The sequence below is a fragment of the Oryza brachyantha genome, chromosome 4 (assembly GCF_000231095.2).
Source record: "Oryza brachyantha chromosome 4, ObraRS2, whole genome shotgun sequence".
Taxonomy (NCBI): domain Eukaryota; kingdom Viridiplantae; phylum Streptophyta; class Magnoliopsida; order Poales; family Poaceae; genus Oryza; species Oryza brachyantha.
In genome coordinates this window covers 1,625,125-1,637,248 of record NC_023166.2, presented here as the reverse complement: position 1 = coordinate 1,637,248, position 12,124 = coordinate 1,625,125, and the positions used below count along the sequence as shown (strand labels likewise).

Genomic DNA, 12,124 nt, shown 5'->3' with positions numbered 1-12,124 from the left:
TATTTGCCCCCCGTCCCGTCCCCTACCCTCCCTCGGCGTCTCTCTGTCTCCTCCCCTCCCGCGCGAGCTCGACCGCCCGCCGCTGCACAGCTCTTCGGCGAGCAGGGCCGCCGGCGTCCTGCTGTTTCCGCTGCATACTCTCCGGTGAGCATCCGTCCAATCCGTTACGCAGTCACATCCTCTTTCTCTCTACCTATGGCACTTTTTTTTTTTGTCTGCTGGGATTTGCATAAACCCTAGGTTCTCTTCTAGTAGATCTGTTTAAGTTTTTCTCTTGATTTGCCTTAACAGTTTTGTTGTTCAAAAAAGGTTTCTCTGCTTCTTGGAATCCCCCTCTTCCCATTAGCAATGCCGTATGTGCCGCCTTGTTCAAATATAAGGATTTGGGGTTTTTCCATTTGTTTTTTTGGTCAAATTTATTTTGTTTCCAACATTTCTTGTGGATACTTGCTTTTATTCCGTTTGGTGTCACTTAAAATTTTGCCCTAGGGGTCAATGTGCTGTGCTTGGGTTTCTTGGTTCAAAAGTTCATCTTTTTAACCCAAGTGTTGCATTCAAGCTTTATGTTTGCTATTCCCTGGAGAGTCAATATTCTGTGCTTAGGTTTCTTGGCGCAAAAGTTGGTTTTTTCAACTCAAATATTGTGTGCAACGCTCTTCTCAATATGCTGTACTTAGGTTTCTTGGTTATAAAATTCGTCGTTTTAAAGCAGCTCTTCTGGACCGGAGGGGAGGGTTAATGCGCTGGCTTAGTATTTCTTTTTGTTTAAAAAGTTCGTTTTTTAAGTCAACTGTTGTATACAAGTGCTTCCGTTTGCTACTCCCTGAAGGGTCAATGCGCTGTTCTTGCGTTTCTTGGTTCAAAAGTTCGTTTTTTTTAACTCAACTGTTGTATACAAGCTCTTCAGTTTGGTTTGGTTTATTTTTGTTGAAACAGTGTGATTTAGACGAGGGCTGCCCCTTCTTAGTTGATGTATGCATTAAAAAAATAGCAAGAAGAACATCCAAAAGCATTAAGCACTACAATACCTGCAACAAATTATGGCTCGTTTGAAACAGACTTTTCACTGGTTTATTACGCAGATTATCTTCTTAACTATAAGGGAAATAAATATTTTGAGAAATAAACTTAACAAATAGTTTAAAACAAGTACCTAAGCAATGCAGTGGAAGATTTTTTTTTTTTGAGAAAACGTAATTTTGGAGGCATGGAGCAAATAATCCATGGGAATAATCTAGGGGGTGATTGTTTGGCTTTTTCATGGAAAATGCCAAATGACTTATTTGCAAATGAAAAATTATTTGTGAAAAATTTATATAAGTATTCTTAGCAATCTAAAAGCCAAGGCTAGAAAATAAACTTTGTGAAAAAAAACTCAAAATCAACTCTAAATTTAAGGGTGAAAATACAAATTTTGTCTTATAAGCATAAGCAAAAGCGAAAAGATGGGTTTGTAGTGAAATAGCACTTTAGAACAGAGCATAACAACAAGGTGGAGTCGGTCAGAGAGTGATATAAACTTTCTTAAAAAGGAAATGCTGTAACAGGCTGGTTTATTAATGATTTCATTTGTTCTCTTACATCTCTGTTAATTCGGCAACATGAATTTACATATTAGTGCAACTGTGATTGTATTAATTGATTTAACATGTTGATTGATGGTGTTTCTGTCACATTGATGCCAGTTCCTTGAAGTGCTAATCTATACTTCCCTTGGTTAATCCCCCTCTTTGCAGTTTGTAGAATGGACACTCATGATGGTGAATCTGATGATTTGCCACCTCCTCCTCCCGTACCTCCAAATGTGGTTCCTATTAAAGCTGATGATGTTGAGAGTGAATCGCCAGCAAACAAACCAACAAAGCCTAAGAGGTTTCCGATGGCCAGGCCTGGTTTAGGGAAAAAAGGGCAGCCAATCCAGCTCTATGCGAATCACTACAAGGTTTCTGTGAAGAGTACTGAAGAATTTTTCTTCCACTACAACGTATGTTTCTTTTCTAGTTTGTTGTCTTGTATCCAATGTGTTGAAACTCATGACAGTAATCAACTTATATATCTACTCCAGCTAATTTCTAGTCCTTTGGTACTTTATTGAATAGGTTATTCTGAAGTACGAGGATGATCGACTAGTTGATGGGAAAGGGGTAGGCAGAAAAGTGATTGATAAGCTGCAGCAAACCTACCATTCTGAGCTTTCAAACAAGGAATTTGCATATGATGGTGAAAAGAGCCTGTTTACAATTGGTGCTCTTCCACAAGTAAACAATGAGTTCACAGTAGTGTTAGAGGATGTTACAACTGGAAAGTTAGTTTTATCCTTGATTTGTTTTTTCATTGTTTGTCCTTACCTAATACTGTTACATTTGATATTATGTCATGTTTAATTATTTCTTTTCTGTAGAACTGCTGCCAATGGAAGCCCTGGAGGTAGTGATAGCCCTGGAGGCAGTGACAGGAAGAGACTCAGGAGACCATACCAGACAAAATCTTTCAAAGTGGAGTTGTGCTTTGCAGCAAAAATCCCTATGAGTGCAATTGCTCAGGCCATAAGAGGTCAAGAATCTGAGAACTCCCAGGAAGCTCTCAGAGTTCTTGATATAATATTGAGGCAGCATTCCGCTAAACAGTATGTTTCTCCACAAATGAATTATCCCTGGAACTTCAAAGTGCTCTTCTGTATTCTGGTTTTTGTATGCAGTATACCACCGTGACAACCACAAGTGCATCATCTTCATGTATACATTAATTTTTTTTTTCACTATCTACAGGGGCTGCCTTTTGGTACGCCAGTCATTTTTCCACAACAATCCTAATAACTTTGTTGACTTGGGTGGTGGTGTGATGGGCTGTCGAGGATTCCATTCAAGTTTCCGTGGCACACAGAGTGGACTTTCTCTGAATATCGGTATGTATTTTGTGCTGACATTGTTGTGCAATTGCATTGTTTATTTGTGGTGCTTATTTAATCCTATATTTTAAGTGAACCCACTTTATTTTCAGATGTTTCAACAACTATGATCGTTAAACCTGGTCCTGTTATCGATTTTCTTCTTGCCAACCAGAAAGTTGATCACCCTGACAGAATCGACTGGCAAAAGGTGGGCTATTTAATATTGTTGATGGTATTGTTTGAATAATCATCCAACCATATTGGCACATTTTTACTCCGGATTTTCTCTTGCTTAATGCAGGCCAAACGTGCTCTCAAGAACCTGAGGGTAAGAGCTAGTCCTGCGAATTCGGAATTCAAGATCATCGGTTTGAGTGACAGAAATTGCGACGAACAGATGTGAGAGCATATACTTTCCTTAATATATTATTCATCTAAAGCAACTTTAAATTAATATTTTGGAAAAGGTACCTGATTGTTTTGAGCTTGTATTTATTTATTTATTGTTCTGAGAACCATTCTGCTATTATAGATTGCTTTCTGATTGGCATGCTTGACTAGGTTTTCGTTGAGGCAGAAGAATGGGAATGACGGAGATGCTGATGTAGTTGAAGTAACAGTCTATGATTACTTTGTGAAGAACAAAGGCATAGAACTGCGCTATTCTGGTAATCTTCCCTGTATAAATGTGGGAAAACCAAAGCGTCCGACTTATTTTCCAATAGAGGTCTGTTTTATTTTTGTTATTATGCAAATTAAATAAAAACAACTAGAATTATCTATTATTTTAAATTCCTGTTGTGAACATTTTTGCATTACCAGCTATGCTCTCTTATTCCTCTGCAAAGATACACCAAAGCTTTGTCAACACTACAAAGGTCTTCTCTTGTTGAGAAATCCAGACAGAAGCCCCAGGAAAGAATGTCAGTCCTTAATGATGTGAGTTATTATCCTTGATGCTAACCTGCTACAACCATATAGAAATGGGTGGAATTGTCATTATGAATGGTAAATGACTGTTTATGTTTACCCTAAATGCAAGGCACTTCGACGCAGTAACTATGATTCCGATCCCATGTTGAGGGCATCTGGCATTTCTATTGCTCAAAACTTTACTCAAGTTGAAGGAAGAATCCTGCAACCCCCGAAGGTCGGCGACGGTTCTCTGAATTTATATGTTTTATGTTCTATTGAATGTATGTAAGTAAATATTATATCATGTAGCTGAAAGCTGGCAATGGTGAAGATATATTCCCACGCAATGGTCGGTGGAACTTCAACAATAAGGTCCTATTGATCTTCTTTATCATACTTTTATCCTTGGTATGAAGGTCAACATTATGATTTCTGTCTTTTTTCAGAAGCTGATTCAGACCTGTTCCGTCGAGAAGTGGGCAGTAGTTAATTTCTCTGCACGCTGTGACGTGCGAAATCTTATCCGGGACCTCATAAGAAATGCAGCTGCGAAGGGGATTGTATGTTTAGCTTTTTATCACATCTATTGCATTCAATATGTTTAGCACTGAACTTTGTTAACTCTTCAGCAAATGGAGGAACCTTTTGATGTGTTTGAAGAGAGCCCATCATTGAGACGAGCTCCTGTGTCAAGAAGAGTAGATGATATGTTTGAACAGATAAAATCGAAACTTCCTGGAGCTCCAAAATTCCTGTTGTGCCTTCTTCCTGAGAGGAAAAATTGTGAAGTTTATGGTTTGTTCACTGTTTCCATTCCCTAAAATGATTCAGTCCCTTGCAAAAAGTATATTATTTTGTTTCAACCAGGTCCTTGGAAGAGGAAGTGTCTTGCTGAATTTGGTATCGTCACACAATGCCTAGCTCCACAAAGAGTCAATGATCAATACCTACTTAATGTTCTACTGAAGATAAATGCTAAAGTATTTAGCACAATCTTGTCTTTTTTTTAACTGCACAGTCCATTTATGTAAGCTTATGGACTTACACTTTCTCTTGTCTCTACTCAGCTTGGTGGAATAAACTCATTGCTGCAAATTGAAGCATCCCCTGCAATACCTCTTGTATCCAAGACACCTACTATCATCATAGGTATGGATGTGTCACATGGTCAACCAGGACAATCTGATAGACCTTCCATTGCTGCGGTAAGAGGGATATACCTTTACTGTCAACTCCACACTTCAATCTGTTGTAGCCCAAGTAACATGCATTGTTTTCTAAAATTTCTATGTTTGGTGCTTAATTGGTTAAGTATGCCTTTGGACTTGTTTAGGTGGTTAGCTCTCGTCAATGGCCTCTTATCTCTAAATACAGAGCATCGGTGCACACTCAGTCACCTAAGCTAGAAATGATGTCTTCCTTGTTTAAGCCACGAGGGACTGAAGATGATGGCCTCATTCGGTAAGAGATGCTAGTTGATGCAATCTTTGTTGCCACTTTATCCTTTGAATGTTCACTAGTTTCATATCTCATAGATGCTTATCTTTGCATTTGGGATTTTCAGGGAATCACTGATTGACTTCTACACGAGTTCTGGAAAACGGAAACCGGATCAAGTTATCATTTTCAGGTTTTGAGTTAAAAATTGTTGTAAAACGTCTCCAAATGTTCATTTACTCAAAATTGTTAATTGAAGCTGTCCTAAACACTGGTTTAAATGCTTGCTTGTTTTAGGGATGGAGTTAGTGAAAGTCAGTTTACTCAGGTCATTAACATTGAGCTTGATCAGATCATTGAGGTTTGTATTTATTTCATTAGCCCTCCCATGTATGTTTAGTGCACGCGCAACTTCTGTACTCACCAATTAGTGGCTATTTCCAATTGCTTACATTTTTTTTTAGTTGTCACCTATTGCACATTGCTTGCATTGTTTTGCTTATAATCAATGCAACTCACCAATCACTAATTACCCCCTATTGCTCATCTGAAAAAATATCACCTATTGTGCATCACTGTTTCCTTGGCTTATATTCAATGCAGGCATGCAAATTTCTCGATGAGAAGTGGTCACCTAAGTTCGCACTGATTGTTGCACAGAAAAATCATCACACCAAATTCTTTCAGACTGGATCTCCAGATAATGTTCCGCCTGGTAACCTTTTAGGCTATTTTAAGAAATCTCTACCATTTGTTGTGTTTAAGTACCCTATGTTATGCCATTTTACTATGATCTGTCATGTGAAATCAAGGCGAGACTAAAAATAAATGTTAAAACACCATTCTGTAGGTACTGTTGTGGACAAACAAGTGTGCCATCCAAGGAATTACGATTTCTACATGTGTGCACATGCTGGAATGATTGTAAGCTATCTCTGGTTTCTGGTTGCACTGTGCTTAGTGAGCTCATTTGTTTGTATGCTCTCCGTTGCTTGTGTATATAAGGTATTTGTTGTTTCAGGGAACAACAAGGCCAACACATTATCATGTTCTGCATGATGAGATAGGTTTCTCCCCGGATGACCTTCAGGAGCTAGTGCACTCGCTCTCTTATGTGTATGTAGAAAACTACACTGGCATTTCATTCTGTGTTCAGTTAGTTATGTTTCTCATGCAATGCTGTGCCTTTTTCAGGTATCAGAGGAGCACAACAGCCATATCAGTTGGTACGATACTTCCCGAGTTTTGTTCGCTAGATCGCTATGGTTTCCTGTTTGAGCCTAACACTATGCATTTGTATGCAGTTGCTCCGGTTTGCTACGCACATCTTGCTGCTGCCCAGGTGGGTACATTCCTGAAGTTTGAAGATATGTCGGACGCGTCATCCAGCCAAGGAGGCCATACGTCTGTCGGAAGCATACCGGTGCCCGAGCTCCCACGCCTTCATGAGAAGGTGAGGAGCTCCATGTTTTTCTGCTGATGTGCCGGTCAGGCCTCACGATCGATGGTGACATTCTGAAAATCTGGTTAGCCGGTTTGTGGAAGTGCTAGTACTTTTGCATCTCATAATTAGGAACATGTTATGGAACCTATGTTAGCCTTGGCATGCTGCCTGTCATGGACTATCTGCTGGTAGTGGTAGGAGTATCGTTGAACCAACCTTTTTAGCTTCAAGTTAGGTTTTAGTTTTAATGGACTGCCGTTTAGTTTGTGGTATTAGTGTGTTTCCAGACTTGGACGTTGTGCAGCGATGCCTAATGCTGGTTATGGTCCTCGCTATCTCCTGCCTTTTACATTTGTTTGGAGTATGCTTGAAACAACCTATGATCTGTTCCGAGGTTGGGGGTGACTGAGGAACTCCTTCCTTGAGGCTATCATGACACCCTCAAGATGTTCCTCTAGGTACATTTAACCTTTTTGCTACTCTTACGGATGAGTCATGGAGCGTTGTGAGCGAAATTAAACTCAGGTTTGGGATATTTAATTTTTTGTCACTCTTACGGCTTAACCCTAGTGTAGTCCGTGAAGCTATGGGTCTTGAGCTATTTGGAGTTGGTTTAAGGCAGTTTGGTCGCAGCTATTCCTTATAACCTTGAGATAACGACAAAGTCCATGCATTGCTAGGATAGAATAGACATCATTCGAGCACCGCGATCACTATACGCACGACGAAAATGCACTTTGGCATGTTTTACAGGTCAAGTCAAATATGTGGGACTATCATCATATCAGGTCAAGGTCATGCTAATCGAATCTAGTTTTCGCTTTTTAGTAGGAGGATATCTTTTTCTTTGCCGGCTGTAATACTTTTGATGGCAATAAGCGCGTAATCAGGTGATGTAATTGCCCACGTAAGCAATTAGATGTGTCTGTATGAAGTAATTATTTATTCAAAAGTCGAATTCTGTAGCAGAGATTTGTTATCACTCGTACGTTCTCCTGGTGTACGATAACAAAATATCGTAGGCAACGTTTTCCTTCAATAGATCGACTGCTACTGTGGTGCAGCATGCAGGTTCCAAATAAATATGAATTTAAATAGTATGGTGGCCCGAGCAATATGCGTGGCTAGTATCCTTACCTTTATAATTATTAGGTTTTAAATGTTGATTTGATTTAAAAAGTTTAAATAATATTTTTACCTAGAACTCTGTATTCTACGTAAACTCATTTCTACATAATGTTTAATTTATAATTCAAATTTTAGATATTTCTAAATTGTATTTATATATTGACTTTTTCTCTTAATTTTTTTCTAATTTTTAACCAAAATTTTATATATTTCCAAATTGTACTATGGTCTCTTTCCTCAATATCAATTATTTTAAAATTTTTAATCAAGATTTGAATTTTTCTAAATTGTATTTATAGATAGACTCTTTCCTTAATATCAATTACTTTAAATTTTTTAATCAGAGATCTATTTGCGTATGGACTCTTTTTTTCATTATTTTTCTTAATTCTGAAATTTTATTTCTAATATGATTACCATAATTTTAGATGTTTCTAAATTATATTTATATTGTATTTATAGATGAATCCTTTCCTCGATATCAATTATTTTAAAATTTTTAATCCGAGGTTTAGATTTTTCTAAACTTTATTACGCATAGACTTTTTTTTACTCCATCTTGTCTTCATTTAGTTGTCACCGTTAACCATTACTATTTTAACTTTGACTATCAATAACATTTAAACGATCGGGTGAAGATTAGCGAAAGTTGTATTGTTGTATATTTATACGTCAAGCATCACAAATTTAATATATTTTTTAATATACACAATATTTTTTAAAAAAGACGAATGGTTAAAGTTCCGAAATAAACCGTAACTGGTATCAATTATTTGTATTATTTTTCTTTATTTTTTAGTTCCAATAATATGATATTTTCTAGCCTATGAAAGTGAACATGTGGACTTATTATTTATTACTTTATATATAAGATTCGATCTTATTGTGTCTTTGTTTCGTATGTATGGGCTTTACATAGTTGGGGTTTTTGTTTGATTATTACGTGCGCTAATTCATGGGCTTAAAATATATTCATACCATCCTGGAGGGGAAATTTGGGATTGTTTAACGGGATTTTCCTTGTCCTATTAAAAAAGCCGTTCTTTTCTCTTTTAATTATCTGATAAAAATAATCTTTTCTTTTTTTCTTATATAATCTGTTGGATTGGTTTCTATTTTTTTTATTGGTATTGATCGGGCCTTTTTCTCTCATAGCTGTTCGAATAAAAAAATATCTGTCCGATTGGTTTATCTGTCCGATTGTTTTTTTTATTGCTATTGCTATTTTTACTTTAGTTGGATTGATCTTTTTTTTCTCTTATTTTTCTTTGATTAATCTCATAATATCTAGCCCGTGAGAAACAACGTGCAAACTCTTTTTTCTATTACTTTATATATATAATAGATTTATATATATAATAGATAGATGCCTTAATTTAAAAATATAAAAAGTGTTATTATAAAAGAATATTGACTAATTATAAGCCAACCGTTAAACTTGCCCAGATATATCTAGGATTTTTTTAAGGTACCTTTTTGCAACTGTAAGCCACCCCGTTACTTTAGATCCAATGGATCTGATTTTCTTGTAGCGTAGTATAAATTTTATAGGGATAAAATTAGAACTAACGCAATCCCCAATTAAAAGTGTTTAGATGGAGAACAACGCTGGTTTAGAACGAGAATTGGATCAACCAAAAGTTCATTCTTATGCCATAAGTGTGTTTTGCCTTACTCTTCTTTGAAAAAAAAATGTTTTAATTTTGCATTTCTCATACATGTACGAGTCTATACAGCATCAGAAATATTTCATCACAAAGTAATTAGGAAATTCAGTATGATAACACAACTGCATCAATAAGGCATAGCATAAACGCACCAACAGGACATAGGGTGCATTCTATCTATATCACGAACCAACAACACTTTATTCCAAACTCAATCCAGCAATAACCTGAGATAACATTACATGTTAAAAAACCATAGGCCGTGTGCATGCGAACTTCTCCTCTTTATACTGCGAAAACATACACAATCAATCACTGTATTACGCAGCAGCAGCATTCGAGCTGTCTGATATTGTAGCGAAGTTCTTGTATCTCATTCTGCAGATATTCCTTCTCTTGAAATCGTTCTCCTGATCTTCCTTCGTCTTCCTGAGCTTGTCCAGATCTTCCTTCTTCTCCTTCAGCTCGGCCCATTCTTCGTTCCGCTTCTTGGTCAGGCTCTCGTATCGCTTTGTAAGTTCTTCATGCGTTCTTCGAAGAGCAGCCAACTCCATCAGCTCATTGCTGTGATCCATCCGCAGCTCTTTGTTCTGCTTCGACAGCTCCATGTTCTGCCTCCTAAGGTCCCTGTTCTCCGTCTTGTATTGCTCGATTCCAAGGATTTGTTTGTTGATGCCTTCGATGAAGTTTTCTGCAGCATTGTTCGTGAGCGATTTTGATCCTGACGATGAAGAACTAATTGCCTGCAGCACGAAGTTTTTGTGAGCTGAACCTGAATTCAGACAAACAGGAAGGAATAGGACAGTAAATAAACTAAGTCATGTCTACTGCTGCTGCTGCTGCTGCTGCTACCTCTGACTTGTTCATTGTGGAAGCCAGTGTGCTCTTGATTAACTTTGGTAATTCATGCTCTCATTTCGTGTATGGTACATTGTATCCACTTAAATAGGTGGTGGGATTTGGGAAAGGCCTGGTCATCCAAACTGAATGTCATTAGTTGGTTGCAATTAGTATTGAAAATAAAGTAGATTTTAGTGGGTTGGTGTTGTCCAAAGGTAAATTGATGCCACCAAACTCAAGTCATAATAAATTGAAATCGCCCCTTGATACGAGTACGTGAAGCTTACTTTATATTCAGCTTTCCCCTATGGGCTATGGCACGAGCTTATCCTATGTGTCACCTATTTGTGCAAGAAATTTATTGTGACTGAACTTACCTGCCGCTGCTCTCTGCAGTTTGATAATTCCTACTGTTTTGAACAACGACAAGATTCAAAATTTATCTGTAACTATATATAATTTTTCATATAATAGATAAAAATAGATCCTTGTTAAAATGCACTTTAATACTTGTCGATGTGTTGTCTCAGTGACTTCAAACTAAACATTTTAAAAGTAACTGATAATTAAAGTTTTAGAAGTTTAACGTCAAATTTATTCAAAACTACATTAATTATAAAATTGAACGGAGAGTACCAGGTGCCAATTTTTTTCCTTTGAAGATTTACCAGGTTCCTAGCTACTACCTACGACTGAGCACCATAAGGACGGACATAAAAGCCATCCATATTTTTAGACAATGGACAACAGACAGCCAAAAGTGAATGTGAGAGATACTCAACATCATCTTTTCGCTAACGCTTATGCTCTTATAAGCTATAATTTAAACTTTAAATCTAAAAATTTGAGTTGATTTGATATTTTTTCATTGTAGTTTATTTTTTAGCATTTGTTTTTAGATTGCTAAGAATATATGTAAAAGTTCACACAAAAATCATGTTTTAATCATCAATAGGCCTTTTCACTTGAGAACATGTTCGCAGGTGGCCAAAACTCATTTTTCTACACAGGCTACTTGGCCTGTCTAGCTTTTTCTATCTGTGATAATAAGACACTTTGCAGGCGGCCAACTAACCCGACTCAGATAATCGATTATGCCAGACGGACCACTTAACATGTTTGTCTAGGAAAATGAATTTTCCTATTTTATTTTCTTTAGGTGCCAAAATAAAATAAAAAATATTTTTTTGTGCACATGTTTTGTTTATAAGATTCAAACCCAAGACCTCGTATTCACCTACACTCATCCTTGCCACTATATTACAAACATTTGTTGCTTAAAAATGAGATGCTATTACTTTAAGTTCACATCTACTAAACTTGTAATGTTTACAAGTGATGTTAAATGAAAGTAATTAATTGCAAAATTATAGATCTGGTCGAGATCTAACTTTTATATAGATCATATCTTCATTTAAGATCATTTGTAACGTTGATATGAGATTTTATAAAAATATGAGATATAATAGTGAATATTTGTGCCTGTAATAAATTTTAAATGGAAAAATGTCAATTACGAGGTTTTAGATATCTCAAAACCAACAATTTTTGTATAATGTTCATCTTTGTGTGACCTCTATGAGAAAATTAGGTGCAAATATATATAATTATAAAATCTGCCTCATTGCAGGGGGACTATTTAGAGGCTTGCCTGTGATAACCGATGTTTCCATAGGGCCTCTTAATGGACCACCAGCAATAATACAATTATTTTTATGGATTTTTCATAGGGCCTCTTAATGACCCGCTGGCAATAATACAATTATTTTTACAGGCAATCCTCTTATTGCCACATCTACGACA

At 36.7% G+C, this 12,124-nt stretch overlaps 1 protein-coding gene and 1 pseudogene across 1 annotated transcript; one reads left to right on the top strand and one right to left on the bottom strand.

The window, feature by feature from the left end:
- Positions 1-7,245, top strand: LOC102717610 (protein argonaute 4B). Its single transcript, XM_006652031.3, has 23 exons — positions 1-144; positions 1,737-1,984; positions 2,100-2,305; positions 2,402-2,626; positions 2,769-2,905; positions 3,001-3,098; positions 3,192-3,289; positions 3,452-3,617; positions 3,713-3,829; positions 3,933-4,040; positions 4,115-4,177; positions 4,252-4,365; positions 4,435-4,600; positions 4,673-4,785; positions 4,873-5,010; positions 5,139-5,266; positions 5,370-5,435; positions 5,540-5,603; positions 5,846-5,957; positions 6,093-6,166; positions 6,264-6,358; positions 6,437-6,468; positions 6,547-7,245. The coding sequence occupies exons 2-23, from the start codon at positions 1,745-1,747 to the stop codon at positions 6,720-6,722; spliced, it is 2,736 nt and encodes a 911-aa protein (XP_006652094.1). The 5' UTR covers positions 1-144; positions 1,737-1,744; the 3' UTR covers positions 6,723-7,245.
- A 2,447-nt stretch (positions 7,246-9,692) lies between these two features.
- Positions 9,693-10,381, bottom strand: LOC102711426 (annotated as a pseudogene).
- Between the last annotated feature and the right edge of the window lie 1,743 nt (positions 10,382-12,124).